The sequence below is a fragment of the Amblyomma mixtum genome, chromosome 9 (assembly GCF_055824585.1).
Source record: "Amblyomma mixtum isolate Tamu chromosome 9, ASM5582458v1, whole genome shotgun sequence".
NCBI classification, from domain to species: Eukaryota; Metazoa; Arthropoda; class Arachnida; order Ixodida; family Ixodidae; genus Amblyomma; species Amblyomma mixtum.
The window spans coordinates 83,935,684-83,955,381 of record NC_143020.1 but is presented as its reverse complement, the minus strand read 5'-3'; the positions used below and the strand labels follow the sequence as shown (position 1 = coordinate 83,955,381).

Sequence of the window (19,698 nt, the reverse complement as noted above, 5' to 3'; positions counted from 1 at the left end):
CTTTAAATTGTCCCATCTACCTCCAGCCGATCTGCCTGAGGAGGATGGCTGTGAATGTTGCACGTATGCCGTCGCCAAAGCGTTCTACGAAAGAACGCCAACAAGCATACGCATCTCTTCTCGGTTACAAGCTACCGGAAGTGAGGGTTCTCGCACAGCTTCTGTCCTCACCGTACGATCATTTCGGAACGTGATACTCAGGGTAAGAGACAACGTACTACGTTCGCCGCTATTGACGAGGGTGGCTCTGGGGAATATTCTCAATGTTCGGTTACACTACACATAAGTACCCCGAATGCAGAAGATTGCACAACTATCGCCATAGCTTAATCCATAGAGAAAAGAACATCCCCTGTGCTCCTTGTTTTGAGTTACTGTTAGCTTGCATCATGCGCGGCAGCTAGAGTCAGATATAGAAGCGGCTTTACACAGAGCAACGTACGAAAGACAGGAAAGAACTGACACCACGGCCTGCTGTCACTTGTGTGTTGCGCTGTGTAAAGTCACTTCTAAGTTGCTAAGTTTGTAGCAACTTACCGAGATCTGCGCCTTAAGCCGGATATAAGCAGTCCGAGAGCAGCGTGACGAAACTGCCCTCTCACGATTGTAAAATTCAGGGGGCACTTTGACTGTCTAAAGTGCGTAGAGGCGAAAGCGTTTTCCGCACCACTTTCGCTGCTTCTGTGGCACTGGTGGCGTCACATATAATCGAGTACTAATTACTAAGTGATGGCAAATCACTAATTAATGCTTAATTACTGATTAATGCCAGAAAACTAGTTCACTGCTAATTAATGACGCTTAAGTTTCGCCTTTACGAGTGGAACGCGAGAGCGTGTTGTAACGCTGCCAGGGAGTCCACGGAACGCCAGCACCCGTTCGGCGCGATGCCTTGCCCTTTGAACGCAACGCTTTTTGAGGAAAGGAAATGGCGCAGTAATTCTCTGTCATCTCGGTGGACACCTGAATCGCACCGTAGAAGAAGGGAGGAAGTGGGAGTGAAAGAAGACAAAGAGGGCCTGTAATGAAGAAAATGAAAATTGTATCTGAGGAAAGGAAATTACGCAGTAACTGTCTCGCATATCTCGATGGACAGCCGTCAAAATTCAGGGGAGCACTTTTTTTGACCTAAAGTGTGGTCACTGATGTGTGGTTAAAATGTTAAGCTTCGCCTCTGAGTGTGGAACGCGACAACGTCTTGCAACGCTGCCAGGGAGTCCATAGAACGCCGTCGCCCATTCGGTTCTACGCCTCGCTCGTCGGTAAACTGGTTTTTGAGGAAAGAAAATGTATCTGTCTCTCATACCTCGGTGGACACCTGAACCTCGCCAGCAGAAAGGGAGGAGGATGGGAGTGAGCGAAGACACCGTATTCATTATAGACGCGCCTTTGTTCATTCCAAACCATCGCGCTGGCATGGCGGACTGGATAGCTCGCTCGTCTCGCACGCCGAAGACCGGTGTTCGATTCCAAGCTCGACCAATTTCCTACTCGGTTTTATTTATTTGTATGGCCTGACTAGAAAACTTAATTAGGCTATTTGGGTAATTAAGCTATTAACTAAGCTCAGTCCCACTTGGAGCATCACCTTCAATTGGTTGCATGGTTAGTAGCCAAAGTACAATTGGCCCCGTTTGAAATTCGCGCACTGTGATGTCACGACCGTTTCGACCATGAAAAGCGTGACATTTCTGTCGACAACTGCTGCTTACAACGATGAGACAGGCTTTCGCCTTAACATTTTTTTTTTTACAAGAAGAACAATTTCAGCGGCTCAGCATAGCACAAAATTACTTCAGCGCAGTTGCATTTCATTGGTGTACCATCTTTCTGAGCGTAGTAATTATGGTGTGGCACGCGAAGCATAAGGTGTGGCTTGGTGGTGTGGTATGGCTTGTGTGGCTAGGTGTGGCACGCGAAGCATAAGGTAACCTATCTATTTATGTTCTGATAAAAGCGCTTCTACTACTGCTGCTACCATATTTCTTTTTATTACGTTGAAGAAAGGATGCCTAGCCAGTAAGTAAGAACTACTGGTTTTCAAATCCTAGAATCTATTTTTTTTTTGCGGTTGGCTCAGGCAGCGCCACGCCCCTTTGCTAATTGTATCCATTCAATGCAAAAGACGAAACGCGGGGCTTTGCTTCGCTGGAGGCTGTCATAAAGGCCTATGAAAATTCGCCCACAGAATACATTATTCTATGCCCAAAGCCTTCCCTGCTTCAGGTTGGCGCCGTTCTTTTTGGTGAGAAAAGGCCCACTTCTGGCATACAAAGCTTAAGGTCAACTGTCGCTTGGATTTGATATCTAACTGGAGGATCGCCGGAGGTGTGGTTGTGACATCATACCACACTTGTCGCCGCTGTTAAGCTCGTTCCGCTGCTGCGTCGACCGCCGCTCCGACCGCTCGCTCTCACGATTTGATTCACGTGACGAACCAAATGATTCGTTCTTAATGAATAAAGGCCAGCCAGCGCTCAGCGCCTAGACACCGCAGACATATGGAGCCAGAACCGGTCACAGGAACGAGTTCGACTGAGCACTGGAGGTGCCGGGCTTTTTGGTGCCGGGATCTAGCACAGGTGCCGGGATTTCATTTTGGCGTTGAGAGCTGTTTGGCTCACTGTATTCTGCTTTATATTCGCTGTGTAAGCTGTTTCTCCTACTTTAACTACGCATTATCGCTCCCTTCTCATGATTTTGTCGACGCCAAAGATAACTTGCCCTTTCGAGTGCGCATCAAATAAATCTTTTTCAGGACAATGCACACCCTCCAATTTCTCCAACATTTAAAACACAGCAAAAACTGTTTCGAAGCCGATTGTCTTGTCAAGAGATTTCATCTCCTCTGGAACTTGTAAGCGTTTGTACAGCAACGGCAGTAGTGCTAGAGGAAACCGTGGTCGAAAATAACTGCCTTCAATAACTGCGTTGGAAAGGGGTGGATGCTGATTTACGGGAAATTATTTTTCGTCATGGAACATTACGACATGTCATGTCTAACCAGCTGCAAAACACATCTACTGAAAAAATTTCGCGCTTCGGCTTTATTTTTCATGAAATGATGACATTGCACGCTGTAGCACATTATAAGACAAAGTGAAAACGAATCTCACGATAAAGAAACGAGATTAGGAGTTTTGCTGGATTCGAAGGAATGTAAGGCTTTTTGGGTGCACCTCCTAATATCACCTTATGTTGAAATAAAGGCATTTTTATTGTCTTGTATCGTATCGTATCGTATCGTATTGTATTGTAATGTATTGTAAAGTGAATGGCTTCCACCGGACAACGCGTCCCTCAGTAGTCTAAGGTGGACTAATGTTCATGACGATGAGAAAAAGGCTTTTATCCTGCCGTAACCGTAATATAGTACATAATGACGGCAATGATAACTTTGATGTATTTATATTAGCCACGAGAGGCATACATCCAAGATCGCTTAGCATGGTGTGAGAGACCGAAACACATTTTGATCTCTCGACATGTGTTCCGAAATAAAACGTCTTAGCTTTGCTACGAGTATTTCTCCTGTTTTGCGTTTGACGAATGAAACCATGGCCAATATGTGAGAACAACTGTTTTTCAAATTCAGTGTGCTTTTCGTTTTCACCTTTGTGATTTGCTCATGTGACACCACGCCCACCCTGCCCCTACTGCTCTCGATCCAATGACAAAGCCGAAATGCAATGCTTTGGGTTATTTGAAGTTTCACAAAGACCTATGAAAATATGTCGGAAGACGTGTCCCAGACGTACTTGCGGTCTATGCTATCACGTTCTCCGCGCATAAATGCAGATAAGTGGGGGTTGTCATCCTTCTATAACTTAAGATAAACGAAAGGAATACAAAAAAAAGGAAGAGCTCTGGCTGTTCCCGAAACGTGGTTTCGAGCACTAACTAGATTGTTCCACGGCAGCTTGAACTGTGCTGCGAATACCTTTAGACAGCTGGCCCTTTGTTCGAATCGAAGTGCACTTGGGATGAATTGATTTCGTATTTACCAAAGTACACCTCTAAGACATTTGTAATATACAAATGTGATTCCCTGAAACGCTTTCTCGAGCCCTAGATTTTTCTACGAAAGATAGAAGTGTGCTGCAAATCTGCTTAGACGACTGCCTGTTTGTTAGAACTGAAGTATATTCCGAACTACTCGGTTTCGCATTTATGAAAGTACATTTTTAATACACTGACAGGATGCTAAAATCGCACTTATATTTTTTCATGCATTTGAAACGTGGTAAAAGCATGCTTTCAGTGAAGTATTTTTTACAGATTTTAAATCTGTATGTAGCCTACCGAGCAGGAAATTTCTGGAACCTATCTTCTGCATATTTTATTTCATTCATGCATTCAAAATAAATATTTCGCCATATATTTCAAGCGCATTAATTCTCTCTATCGTATGGTAAAGTATGGTATGGTATGGTATGGTAAGGTAAGGTGTGGTATGGTATGGTATGGTATGGTATGGTATGGTATGGTATGGTATGGTATGGTATGGTATGCTGTGGTGTGGTGTGGTGTGATATGGTACGGTATGGTATGGCATGGTGTAGTATTGAATGATATGGTATGGTATGGTATGGTATGGTATGGTATGGTATGGTATGGTATGGTGCGGTGTGGTGTGGTGTGATATGGTATGGTACGGTATGGTATGGCATGGCATGGTGTAGTATTGAATGATATGGCATGGTAACGAATGATTGGTATGGTATGGTATGGTATGGTATGGTATGGTATGGTATGGTATGGTAAATTGGGTTTGACTTACCAAACTGATTGGGCAATGAGGGACACCGCAACGGAGAGCTTCGGAATACTTTACACCAACTGGAGTTCTTTAATAGGCCCTGACGTCGTAAAGCCCACGGGCGCCGCGCGTTTCACCTCTGTTCATATTCTGCCGCCGCGGCCACACTTTTAAGAAGCGCTGAGGACCACCTCATAAAATTTCCGTGTAGACCCATGTAGAGAAGCGGGCTGCGGAGCGGGGGAGGAGAGAGGCAGAACTGAAGTGGCTTTCAGTTCATGCTCCAAAATGAGGAAACTCCACCCGACGACTAATCTCGCCAGGTAAGCCCAACTGCACACCATTTGTGAAGTGTGCAGACGTTACCGAAGGCGCCAAGATCTGTCTTTGATTTTCTGTTTGTAGTTTGCTTTAAAAGTCCCCATCACTTTTCTAGCCAGTCCTGCCGGTAATGCCTAGTTGATTATGTTGGCTTTATAAAGATGTCATAAATGGCGGCGCGTATGAAATAGTACTGGTTCGAATAGCTGCAGCACTATATGTTACTGACTTCTTGGCTTCGCACCTGCCAAACGTTTTAACACGTTTCAGCCTAGGTAGGCAAAATAAAACGTTGTTTTCTAGAGCTATCTTCCAAGTGAGGTGCAAGTTAATGATGAGGTGAATCGTGGTTTCTTTCAACCAAGTCCGGGCTCATTAAAGAAAAGGTACCAAATGGGCTCACTTTCCTGTGACGCGAACTGCTTCAATAACATGTGTAAAACACAAAAATATTATATGTGAAAACATTTTACAGCAGGAAACAATGTTATATTAGCCCTATGTATGGTCTATACTTCGATCTTATGAAAGAAAGGAGTGTTCTAAATAGTAACACACGAAATGCACTACGTGTGCATTGATCCTGTGCTAACTACCGCACGCTACGTACGATGTGGTCGCGCTGAAAACACGGTACTCAGCATACGGCATTCTCCCACCACCTTCACCAGACCCTGGTATCCTTGCGGATGTTCTTGACGTAACAGTCTTATCACTATCATCTTCGAAGGAAAAATAAAACTCGAAGTAGACTTCCTCATCCCTTGCGCTGTCATCGTCGGCCGATGACACTCCTCCGCACAATAACGCTGCATGGATGATGCTATGTTTGCTTGAAAGAGAGGGGAAATCTTTTGTTGACAGGGCGAGCCCCGATAAGCCAGGAACGCCTTTTGCCATCTAGTTTTGAAAGACTCATTTCACAAAAGCGCGGACGGAAGAACGAATACTTTCCCAATGTTTTAAATCTAAAAACACAGTTCATAAAAGCTTTGCCTGCGGTAACCTCCGGTTCGGCGCAGGCTTCCTCTCTCATTTATTTTAAACTTTTATGTATCTCTTGAGAATTTTACCATAAAGGATATTATTTTCAAGGTCCTTGGTGCCGTTTTGTTGAAGACGCGCGCCCGACATCACGACGAGGAGTTTGACGCGAGGCACGAACGATGATAGGCACGGGGTGGTCACGTGATAGCAGACGGCGGATGTTGACCTCAGTGAAGTCTATACTATACTACTGTGCGGGGGCCGGAAGCCATCGCTTCACCAGTTGGCGCTCTAGATAGACAGATGTCTTAAAACATGCCGCCGCGGTGTCTCAGGGGTAATGGTGCTCGGCCGCTGACCCGTAAGACGCGGGTTCGATACCGGCCGCGGTGAAATGGAGGCGAAATTCTAAAAGCCCCTGTACTGTGCGATGTCAGTGCACGTTAAAGGGCCCCAGGTGGTAGAAATTATTCCGGATACTTTCCCAATGTTTTAAATCTAAAAACACAGTTCATAAAACGCAGCTTTGAAAGCACCAAAGTGTTCATAAAAAGGTGATTTCGTCATGAGCGAAAAAGTGGCTATCGGTCGTGATGAGGTGCTCTCGTCATTAGCCCTTAAGGAGATCAGTGCACCTGTAAGCATGTTCTCCGTCGTCTTTCGCCTGGCCACAGCCTGAAGCACGACTTCACGACGGCAATCTTAGTACGAAAGCTTTTGTTGAGTTGCCAGTGAAAGCGCTCTGTAGCATGATACATGACTTCTTGCTCGTGTCGTGCAACCGCAATATCCTAACGCTGATGTAATCTGCGCAAAGAGAGATTCGAAGCGGCGCACAGCAAGCTGGGGGACATCTAACAGGGCTGCAGTGCGCTGTGGCAGGTTAGCTCCGATAAGCGCTAACACTACAGTCGACAGTGAAGGGTTTTACACCAGGCAGGCGAATACCCACAACCAGGTTTCCGCAACCATGTGTAGTTTCTACAACTTTTTCTCACATAATTGCCGCGCCATATTTTATTGCTTCGATGTTATTTTATTTCTTTCTGTATATGCTTTTGTTCACGGACTAATCGCTGTGCTGACTACACGACTGGTTACAACCACAGCGCTCTGTAACAGTTGTGGTTAGGCGCCGTATCTTCCAGCGATGCTCGAGGTTACTGCCAGTGTTAAAACAGCTTTATACCGAAAACTCCCTGCCCTTATTGAGTTTAGCGGGACCGAGGGCAATTCTAATTTCTTAAGGGGTGTCCAAGGTGCGCTTTTTTTAGGTATTTTCTATCTTCCGGGCCGAGTTTACCCAAACACAGTCCCGTTTGGAAGGGTTGCAGGGCCTTCCGCTGCTCTACCACCCCCACGACGACTTGACACAGGCATGACAACTCGGGCAATGTCGTTAGCCAGTGAACCACATTTTAAAGTTCACAGCGAAAACCACGCGCACTGAATCCAGTCTCGGCCATAACGAGTTGCTCCCACACCAGTGACATCGAAAGGATGCGTTCCATAGCAGAACAGATATGCTACCTCTGCTCTTCACTTAACACACGTGGGGTAATTGCGCTTCTCCCTCTCATAGACATATTTTTCATTCCCCAAATTCTTCTGGCCCTATATCTTACCAAAAAACTGGGTCCTCTATAAAGTGTGCATATTAATCATTCGGCAGTTTTCATTACTCTCGTTGTACGCGTTTGATTAAACCCCCTCCGAAAAATGTTTTGGATAACGTGCTACAGCCGACCTTAAATACTATAGCTGCAGTACCGGGGCGTTTGCAGGCAGCTGTAGAACCTCATGGATGCGGAAATGCACGACAACCAAGTAAGATGACCACAATACTCTATTCTTCTCCAAAAAAAATTTATTGGTCTGCGGAGTTTCTCGGCCACACTTTAGACTCCAGAATCACATTGTTCGTTATAGATGTCATAGCATCGAAGAGAAGTTTATTGGACTGATTATTCATACAAAGGGACCATAGTCCCTCACAAAGACAAAAGCAACAAGGCAGCGACTAGTGTCGCTCGGTACAAACAAGCTATGAAACAAAAACACGACGGCGACTGCTGTCGCCGTTCACACAAAATCATTCACAGCACAGAATGTTCAAAGGGTCCATAATGTCCAGGCATTGCGGGGGGAAGCACGCTCACTAAATACGATGAACGCGCACCGACACCGCGCACCACACACTCAATACGGCAGGAGCCGCACCGTCACGCGGCTCCCGCTGGCGGCGATGAAGCGGGTGCTCCACCGCCGCAGGAACTCGTCTTCTGGGAGGGTCACATGATCTAAACACGCCTGTTGAAACAGGCGCGCCCGAACCCTAGATGTCATAGATGTCATAGATGTCATAGATGTCATAGCTTCCTTTCTGGGCACAAAGTAGGTCAAACAAAAAGTAGCAGCATGACGGTGTGGTCCCGTTTTTTAGGTATTCCTGATCCACCCAGAGCTCGCATCCTGTAGTAAAAAAGACACTAAAATTATCGCGCTCACACGATATATTCTGTATACGAGCAGTGAACGATAGGTTCTGAGAAGCGCTAACGAGAGGAAGTATATTCTAAACACTTCTTATCGCGTACCCCTTCAACAGCTGAGCGGCAATGAAATTTAAAAATGAAACAACTCCATGTGATCAGAGCAGCACCTGACCGCGTTAATCTCAAATAACGCACCGTCTCAGGCGTTAGGTGTTGATGCCGCCATAAATGCTGCCTTAAAACGTTTTAAAAACGATTTACTCCAACCTTTTGGTTGCACGTCTTATTTTCATTTCAATCAACCGTGTGACATTAATTCCGGCATGATATTTGACTGTGGCAGCTATAAAATTCACTGTAAAAAAATACAAGGAACTTTAGCCGCTAAAGTGATGAAAGGCGAAAGCCTGAGTGCTGCATTCTGCTACGCGATTGTTCACTGCACATTTTGTTGGTGCATTAATTAACTGCCAATTAATGACGCTTAAGCTTCGCCTTTAGGAGTGGAACGCGACAGCGTGTTGTAGCGCTGCCACGGAGTGCAAGGAACGCCACCACCCGTTCGGCGCGATGGTGGTGGTGGTAAGACTATTTCCCAGAGTAGGGGTCCTGAAGGACGCTCGGCTATTATAGGCGCCAGGTATAGAGGGCAGCTCCCACGTCGGCACAGAGAGCCCGAAGCTCTCCGCCGCCTCGCGGGCCTCCTGGACAGCCCGAAGCTGGTCGTGTAGTGAAGCACGATGCCTTGCCCTTTGAACGCAACGCTTTTTGAGGAAAGGTAATGGGGCTGTAATTCTCTGTCATCTCGGTGGACACCTGAGCCGCACCGTCCAGGAAGGGAGGAAGTGTGAGTGAAAGAAGAAAGAGGGGCCGTAATGAAGAAAATGAAAATTGTATTTGAGGAAAGGAAATTACGCAGTAACTGTCTCACATATCTCAGTAGACACTAGTCGAAAATTCTATTTGAGGAAAGGAAGTTGCGCACTAACTCCCTCACATATTTCGGTGGACACCCGTCACAATGCGCGCGCGGTGACGTCACGACAATTTGGACCAATCTGAAACGCGGACAAATACGCCTTGCTCGTCGGTAAATTGGTTTTTGAGGAAAGGAAATGTACCTCTCTCTCTTATCTCCGTGAACACCTAAACCTCGCCGTAACGGGAAGGGAGCAAGATGGGAGTGAACGAAGACACCGTATTCACTAGACGCACCTTTGTTCATTCCAAACCCTCAAGCCGGCGTGGCGGAGTGGTAGCGTGCTCGACTGGCACTCCGGAGACCGGGGTTCGATTCCCGAGCTCGGCCGATTTCCTACTCGGTTTTATTTATTTATCTGGTCTGACTTGAAAGGTTAATTAGACAAATTGGGTAAGTAAGCAATTAACTAAACTCAGTCAAACTTACTTGGAGCATCACTATACGATCCTTTTAATTGGTTGTATGGTTAGTAGCCAAGGTACAATTGGCCCCGTTTGAAATTCGCGCACTTTGACGTCACGACCGTTTCGACCAACTGAAAAGCCTGACATTTCTGTCGACTGCTCCTGCTTACAACGAGGAGGCATTAAAGGCTTCCGCCTTAATATTTCGCCCAAGTAGTTTGATTTCCAGTTTCAGAAACTGAATGATGATTGTGACGACGATGTTCATTATAAGGTACAGTCAGGCCGGAATGAAACGCGAACAGAGCATGTCTAGAAAACAAAATATTTTACCTACCTACTTTCAGCTGAAGTGTACAACTAGCCTGATTCGTTTGCCTAGTTAAAGAGCCTACTGAAATGCATAATCGAAAATAGGTTGTTAAGGAATATCTCGCTGCAAAGCAGAAATGTATGACATATGCGTGTTCGCGTTTCATTCCGGCCTGACTGTACATGACGTTAAACAAATGGCAGAGTCGCTACTGCCTCGTCAGTCGACAGTTGCCGCCTGCCTGAACACCTACAATAAGAGTGAATGAAGATGCAGCCAATATGTGGCATGCTTTTGTGTGACGCATCTCCTACACTAGCCATTGACGTCACAGCTGTCGTTCTTCTGTTGAAATCGGCGCCAAAGCTGGATGGGTGATGAAGTTTGGTTATGGTTATGAATTTTATTGGTTATGAATTATAAAGGAATGGTTGGTATCCATGGATAGTTTATCTATATCTACTAATGTCTTAATCATTGTGACAAAGTAGGAAACATGTAATAAATATTTGGTGCCTCGACTCCTTTAAGCGTGGGTAGATCACACAGAAAAAGCCACATTCAGAGCATAAATTTAGGGAGAAAAAATGTATTTTGTACCTCATCTCTTCCGACCTTTCATTTTCCTCATGTAAATACTGCCAGCCGTATCTCATTTCAAGAAACACGAATAATTAAAAAAAACATTAAACATAGCCTAAATGTAAGTCACAGTCACGCGAAGAGTTGGGCATCTCTTTGGAGCTAAAAAGCTAGAGAGTGAGCTTGAAGTTTCGCATTTAGCACTTTGCCTAATATAAAACCAGATCAATACCGCTAGGGTTGGTTTCGGTGTGCTGTAAAGAACCTATTTGTTCAAAGCCAACCTGGGCTCTTCCTTCTGGAGTCATTCGTAGGCTATTTATAGGCCTCCGAAAATAAGTCTAATTGCAAAATATTTCTTCACCGCCCACAACCACAAACAGCTTTTAAATGTACACGCTGCAATTTCTACAACTTCACGTCTTTGCTTTCCGAGGGAAAGACTTTTGTTGAGGGAACAAAGTTTTTGTTAAATGTAACATACTTGCCGGAATGCTCGCTTGCATTCCCCTTGCAGGCTTTCTTTTAGTTTACTTGGCGACATATGGATTAAAAGAAAAGCCGATAAGTATTTAACTATAAATTGCACATGCAACCACATTAATCGCTTAGGAAAACAGTAGAAGACCAGGCAGACTACACTGTGGGGTGTTATAATCACCTGTTTTACACTGGTGCAATCAGATCTTCTACTGTTTTTTTTGTTTGTTCGCAAATGAAGAATGCAACAACCATTTATTCCTACATTTCTTGTAGTTTACTTACTTACCCATGCCATCATTTTCATACGGGATGCTCAAAAGATTACAAGTTCGGCCATCGGTAAAAATTACTGTGTCATTCAAGGGAGAACAGTCTGCAGAAAATGAATGAAATGAAAGAATATTGAGAGAAATATTGGATTATAAAGCATAGACGTCGTGTAGGCTTGCAGATCGGTTTATAAAAACGCAATTTTAAAAAACAATCAGTCTTACAAGAGCGTCAAAAGAGCCATCTGGCAGGCAATTTTATTCAAATGAAAGCCACTCACTTTTCCAGAATAGTTGGTAAGTCGAAGCAGTAATCGGATATTTTCACAAGAGGAATTATTTTTTGATCGTTTAGTGCGAATAATTTCAAAAAATATATCTGCCTCATGATCAGTTAGGCCACACTATTCTACAGGTCGGCCCATGACATTACGCAGTTGCAGGGAGAAGGTGGCTGCAACAGGCGCAGGAAGCAGTTAATTTGAGGTAAACTCAAAATAATTTAGGTGTAGTTTAGCCGACCGCCATTGAAACTTCTCCTGTAGTGATGTTTTTCGCAATTTTCTGCTGGCGTAACACGTTTCTGGTGTCGTGGTATACATTAGAAAAGAACACGTCACATGAAGCATCACTAAGGCCATATAAAAACGCCTTTCTTACTTTGCTGTTCAATCAAAGAAAACACAGTGGCTTAAGTTGTACCGAAGCAGAACTGTAGTTTGAAACGTCGAAAAGACGGAATTGGCCTAGGAACGTAGATATTTTAGTCTAGGTTTTTAGAAGAGCGGCTATTTTTTGACCCCTGAAAATTACAGCTGTGCAAAACTAGGGCCTTGAGCCGGATGATCGAAGATATTTGGTAGTCCACTACGATAACGCAAACTTCGACTGGCATTACTTAATTATTACTGCGTTTCAAATATTCGAAAGATCGTTTATGCTCTGAACCTAAGAACATTTCAATCGCGGAAAGCATTCTTTTTAGAAACACTAATGCACAGTGTAAGGATTTTCAACATCCCTGTTTTGTTATAATTCAACTAATTTTTTGCTTTTGAGTGTCTTCGCTAACCATGGTACTGATCTGGAGAGGGGAGTCCTCTGCAAAGGACTCGCCTACTACCTGTGTGTCTCCGGTGTGGTGTTCACAAGTCCTCCATTAACAGCGTAAGTTCCACTGATGTTTATTTCAGGGCTTCTCCATTTCATCCACATCAACACCAGCTGTATAATTACGTCCACTGGAGGTCAAAAGCCTCTCCACATCTCTCCAGACAAAATTTCGCATGGAAACTACGGCCACCATATCTGCACCCACTTCCTTATCACAAGCACACATCTGACTTTTTGACAACCTCTGTTATGCTTGCCATTTCTTGGAATCCACTTCAAATTCATGACGCACCCTCGGGCTTTTTGTTTTAACTGAGTATGTCATATGTTTTATCATTTTGCCTCACAGACTGAAAACCAGGTGGATTGTTATGTGGCACTATTATTCGCGCGCATAAGCTATCGTATGGTTCGAACATAGGTTTTTCCAGCCCTATCTTGATGGAGTTATCAAAAACGAAGCACCATACAGTGTTGTATCTTGGTTTACCATTGCCCAAAACATCAGAAAGCATCCGTGCCTGAAACGTCGCAAAAGTGCGATATGCGAATGGCACACTTCAAAAGTTGTTTTCCGTGACCACAAAGCACTGGCACCCGCATATGAAGTCTTAGGTCATGCATACGCTCAAACCGTTTAAGGAGACTACTTGGGACACGATTCCGTATCACCGTCAAAATATAGATGAAGCGATGTTTCGGATACGCGATCAACTTAAGCATTTGTCTACTTCAACTAGAACTTTGCTTCATATATTCCGCTGGTGTCTTTATCTGAAGCATGGATTACACTGATTTCAGCGAAACATTCCAATAAAGTTTCACTTGGTTACTTATGTAGAACTAAGTCAACAATGTACACTTCCGTCGTCTTCTGGTGGGATGCGCGCTCCGAAGTGATCAAGTGACAGTAGATTTATGGGTGCTGATCGCAGATGCCAAGTGCTCTCAAGACGCCGCTAAATTCTTCGAAACGCCTTTCGGAGGTTCTGTGCGCTACAGCTAAGCGTTTGCAAGTAGTTCATGCAAGGTGCTCTGGTAGACTTATAGATGTGTTGACATCTCAGCCGACTATACAGGCAGAGATTTGAGACGGGATGAAGAGGGCAGCTGTTTAAAACTGCACACTGGGTTTAACGCTGCTCTTGCAGAAATTCTTGGCTTACACAGTATATCTTAAGCGTACTTAAACTTTTTACTTATCATTGGTAAGCGTTTACAATGTACTTGGAATATGAAATGCAGGATTCAAGGCAATCCAAATTTCTTTCCTTTCTGAAGCAGCAGAAAAACTTTAAAATTTCAGCGTGTTCAAAACACGCACGATACTCACTATGGAGCTGGTATTGGATGGCGTTAGAACTATTATAATTGTAGGTCTTAAAAGGAGCTGCTGTTAAGTTTAAAGAAAACCTGAAATAAAGAAGTTCCATGTAAACAACCGGGCAGTCACGTATCAGTGAAGTGTTAGAGGCCACAAAAGAAGATTTACTCCAATGTGCATCGTCAAACATGGCTAGAATGGTCTGGCAGTAAAGGAACTGTGCAATTCTATACAATGAAATGATAACCCGCGATCGTTCTTTTAGATTATATGCTTCCCATTCCGAGTTAAAGCGTTTAATTTTTGGGTACAAACGTAGACAAGAATTTAGTTTTTGAACGCCGCAGAAATTGCCTCCAAAGAGAAGCACTTTCCCGCTCGTTCTCTCGAAAGTGACAGACTCTTGATGCGAATTAAAGTATGAACTATAATAAATCTAACATACGGAGTCAAAGGCAAAAAACAATTTTCATGACGTAAAGGCTGAAGTTGCTGGTGCGTCACACGAACGAAAGCGACGCATTACAAGCATTGCCAATTGTTAAACTGACGACAAAATTGAAGTTTAATATCATAATATCATATCCATTTAAAAGTCCGCAAAAAAAATTAGCGCTCGTACTTTTCCGGGCTCCTCATTCGAGATGGATGGAAAATACACAACTGGAATCTGTCATTGTCTAGAACAAAAACAAGTCGATCTGTTTTGAGCAAACCGTAAATCGAAAGACAAGACACCGTTGTTGAGACAAGGGGACACGTTTAATGCCACGTAGTTTTATCTAGCATCGGCGGCGCGTTTGCCATGCAGGGCGATAAGCGAAGAATACGAGGCTGCACGCGACTCCGAGACAGCCTTGGCTTGTGGCGCATATAGCAATTGGCATACAGGCATGCTTACAGTCTGGCTTATCTTGCGCAACTACAATTGCCCCAACTGCCCCTGTATCTATGCGGACCTGGCCCATTGCCTCTTCTATTGCCCGGCTGCTCAGCAGTCGGGTTCCTACCCCCCACCTTCTTTATTCATCACCACCTGGCTCGACTGGATTGGCACTGAAGGGGAGGAAGAACAGCGACCTCTTGTCGCCCAGGCGGTCGACATGCTAGGCCTGTAAATTTTGGCCGAGTAAAGGTCTTCCACTACTACTACTACTACCACTACTACTAACACAAACGTGAAGAGGCCGTTTCCTGATGTAGTAATCTGGCCTCATGTCCCATTGAAATGTTTTCTGTACCCCCCCCCCCCCCCCCCCCAAAGGCGTCCTGTCCAGCATCATAAAGCCTGTTTGCATGAACTCGATTGAGTCGAGTCGAGTATGCTTGTCGGGTAAAAAATAAGTGGTCCGGTTCATGTACACGCTGTCGGGTCGAATAAAATGAGCGGCAGGGCGAGTCGAGGTAACTCGCCTGCAGGGGGTAAGTTAACTCGCTTGAACCGCCTCTCTAATAACATCGATGCAGTTTGAACGAACCGGTTTAATGTAACCACCAAGTTGGGCGAATCAGGGGCGAGTCACCTAACCTGACGCTGACTCTACGCGGTCCTCTCGAGTTCATGTAGATAGGGCTATAGCTTAGTTCACGATAAGTACTTTTCCTTCCTACAACAATGCTTCGTTCCTACATAAGAGAGTGATTTGGTTCTTGCATAATGTCACGGTACCATCGACTCTTCGCTTGGTCAGTGCCCTGAGACGCATTTTATTGACAAACTTTGACAGTTGCCGCACACCACGCACACGAAGCAGAGGGCAAGGCTGGCACCGTTTACTAGGTCAGTATGGCGCAGCCTCCGATTCTTCCCTTAGCTTATAGGACTCCTTGGCTAACTTTCCCTTGCTGTTCAATGCACGCCCCGTGGCACCAGCTACGAATGGTACGGTCACCGTTTCCGAAAGTATTTCTCGGACATCGTTTCTCTTATTCTTATTTTGAGCACACAGGTTTGCGAAATAGTCATGATTATCTTTTTTAAGAACCACGACACAAAAACTATTTAAATTAGAACATGACCCCATATCTTGTATCAGGTATCGGCCGCTTCCCGTTTGATTAAGCAATGCGAGAGATAAGCCTAGTTTTCTGCATGAGAACAGTTAAGAGAAAATGTGCATGCCTTCATCATGGCGATCGTCAAATTTTGCCTGCTTTGCGTAGCCGTGACATGTGTCAGCCGTTTATAACCAACAACCTCTTTTCACAACTGATGGTTGCGCTTGCCATCAATGCTATGCTTACATATAAACAGTTTTGTTAATGTTAGCCTTCAGTGGGTTTTGCAACTTAATTACAACGAAAGCGAGGTAGAGGAGAGAAAGATTTTTTGTGGGGCAACTGTGTTGCTGTTATTAACCACGTACAATGGAGCATGCCCACACAGGGGATCGGCCAAGAACGGGGGAGGGGGGGGGGGGAACCGTGGGTTTGTGAGTCTTTCGCCGACCTTCTGTTTTCTTCCCCGCGCTTGAGCGTGCCGCGTAATACCAGAAACACAAAAGCGAAACCCCCATCTCAACACTACATCGACGAAAACTAAGCAGCTGCTATCTGGCGGCTTAAAGAGACCTTTCGGGCAGTCGACGGGTGATCGGCACTGCGATCAGCAAATTAGAAGCTTCGCGCAAGTTCGAGCTGCGAGCATGCTTCGTGTGCGTGTGGGAACTATCGCCAAGTTTAAAGATTCGCGCCGCTTGACGGAGCGATGGACGGCCGCGTGATATTGGAGAAGCACTGATGAACGTTTTCATGGCACCGCGTGTTTTGAGCAAAATGAGCGGGAAATAGGGCCTTCCGCGCCGTTGTTTTTGCGTAAGCTGCGCTTACTGGTATTCCAAAATGTTTTCACTTACGTTGTTTCATTGCAGGACGAAGCATTCATGAACTTGAATTCGGACAGCCTCTCCTCACTTTCTTCACATACGTTTAGCTCGCGGACACTCACACAAGAGAAGTTTACTCCCCAGAGGTATCTTGCAGTCCTGAACGTGGACTTTGCAAGGAAGTAAATCACGTCACTGCTTTGGTTTAGGATCTGGAATGGAGGATGCGTATGCTTATAACGTGCAAGCGCACATAGATTATCTACTGCCACCAGCCGCCGAGGTGGCTCACTGGTTGCGGTGTTCGGCTGCTGACCCGAAAGACGCGGGTTCGATCCCGGCCGCGGTAACCGAATTTCGATGAAGGCGAAATTCTAAAGGCCCGTGTACTGAGAGATGTCAGTAAAAGAACCCCCGGTGGTCGAAATTTCCGGAGCCCTTCACTACGGCGTCTTTCATAGCCTAAGTCGATTTGGGACGTTAAACCTCTCAAAGCATAAAGCAATCTACTGCCACCAATTTCATTAAGCATTGCTTGCTTAATGGTTTACAGGGGTTTAACGTCCCAAAGTGACTCAGGCTATGAAGGACGCCGTATTCAAGGGCTCCGGAAATTTCGACCACCTAGTATTCTTTAACGTGCACTCGCATCGCGCCGCACATGGGCGCGTTTGCTTTCCGCTTCCATCGAAACGCGGCCGCCGAGGCGGGTTGCGAGGATACATTTTTCTCCAAAGACGTCTAGAGCATTGAAACTACGCCTAAAATGCAAACGAGCACGCATAGGCGCACGTGCGTCTAAGCAACTGCAAACGTATGCAGACCTACTTAATTTAACCTATTTGTGATGAACATATTTCAGTTATTAAGGGCATTATTTGGACACCAGATGCATACAGACGCCTCCTCGTCGCTCTTAGTGCCTCTCTACCCAAGTAGGTGGTAAAGACATTTCGAAAATTAGATGGCTCCCTTGAAGTCTTCCTTGATTTAATGGAGCATAGAGGGCGCCACAACTGAAGTATGGCAACTGTAAAAGCTCAAAAGCGTTTTGAAGTAAGGCCCTCCTGAATGTGCTACGCAAACATTTTATTAACAATCCTTGCTTACAATAACAACTAAAATGTTATCTTGCTTTTTGTTATTTACCTCTTGTGGCTATCAAGTGTGCGTGCATTAATCTTGAATATTGTGCTTTCTGTGAGTTTTTTTTTGTTGCTGTTGTTCTATCGCTGCCTGCTTTGTAGGGGGGCTGCGGGCTTCAGTCAAGTCGCTTGTTGTCAAGCGGCTTTTATCCGCAGTCTCCCCCATCACTGATGGAAATAAACAAATTATTACTATTATTATTATTATTATTATTAGCTGTTCAAGTGCGATGCCAGGAAGTAAGAATCACTCTAACAATTCTTTCTACTGCCTGTCTGAATTATTTCTGAGCGTTCCTAACAGACGATACACTGTTCTATGCATCCCAAACGCTACTCCTAACTTTTGTTAACACGGGTAAAGCATGCATCTGAAAATTTAGCCAGGGATATGATACAAAATAACATTATTTGAGGAAAAGTCAACAACACAACGGCGTCTTCCTGTGTGTTATCAACGGCTTCAATTGCTTCAAGACCAACGTCATCAGCAGCAGCAGAATTAACCCTGCTTGGTACAAGCTGAGCCAACCCTGCACCCAAAAACTTCATCTTATCTGCCGACAGGACTCAGTGGCCCAATTTCTATGTTTGTCTTCAATGGGTATCCACTCGGTCGCGCTAAGGGACTATAAAGTACTTCTTTGTATTGCATGGTCTTCCCATAGAAATTTCCTCTTCTTGATATTCGTTACGACAGCGCTAATCGGGTTGGTTCTCCAGCCAACTCTTCCTGTCAAGTATAGTTATATTAGTTCAGCGCGCTTCGTGCTTATGTCAAGCTGTGGAAGCTTATCGAATATTCAACAAATTACCCTTCCCTACATAGACGAACCGAAATTGCATCGCTCACCTTCCAAGCGTCCTGGTACTTGCCAAGTATCGTTTCATTTGCCCAGATAGGAGTTGAGCTTTCGTTTGCGGCGCACTGAAGGGGAAGGTTAAACAAGAAAAATGCGACCAAGAAAACCATGGCGTATTTCTCATTAAAGGCTGATACCGCGAAGCATGAAAAGCAGAGGTTTCTTGATATTTTATGTCGGCTAACGAGAGCTGAAACTATCGGCTAACGTCTTCCGCAGATTCAGTTTTCAAGTGCGGCTGCTGCAGCTGGTCTGTTCAATAGTCGAAAACAAAGGTGTGAATCGTTCAACTTTGCAGACGCGACTCTTTGTTCAAGCTTTCTATTCTAAATCATTGATCCTTTCCAAGCTATGATGTGAGTGGTTATAATATTTCCGTCGTGTTGGCGTTTTTGAGAAAAGAAAAAGGCGCGGTAATTGATTCACACTTCGGTAGACACCCGAACCGCGATGTATAGGAAGGGAGGAAGGTTGGAGAAAAAGAAGAATGAGAGAAATATGTGCCGTCGTGGAGGGCTCCGGTATGATTTCGACCTCCGAGGGATCTTTAACGCGCACTGACACCGCACAGTAAACGGACCTCTTTCATTTCGACTCCATCGAAACGAGACCCCCGCGGCCGGGAGTAGTCGCGTAGTATGTCGTGCAGTGTAACCTAGATAGTGACTAGGTAATCAGTAACTGGTATTGCTCATTCGTAATCCGTAATGGGATCGCGCATTGGGATTGTAAGCGATTACCGTGACCGGTAATGCGATCATGGATTGGTAGTAGCTGAGAAATAAGAAACAAAGGGAATGACGATACAAAAAAGGCGGAGAAGACGCTATCGC

General features: G+C 44.9%; 1 protein-coding gene across 1 annotated transcript; it reads right to left on the bottom strand.

Annotated features, from left to right (window-relative positions):
• Positions 1–8,402: 8,402 nt before the first annotated feature.
• On the bottom strand, positions 8,403–19,352 carry LOC149329945 (male-specific histamine-binding salivary protein-like). The gene is made up of 5 exons (XM_089559323.1): positions 18,856–19,352; positions 16,888–17,069; positions 14,042–14,121; positions 11,613–11,699; positions 8,403–8,539 (listed from the first exon to the last, which is right to left on the bottom strand). Exons 1-5 carry the CDS (start codon positions 18,973–18,975, stop codon positions 8,403–8,405), a joined length of 606 nt encoding a protein of 201 aa, XP_089415449.1. The 5' UTR covers positions 18,976–19,352.
• Positions 19,353–19,698: the final 346 nt, after the last annotated feature.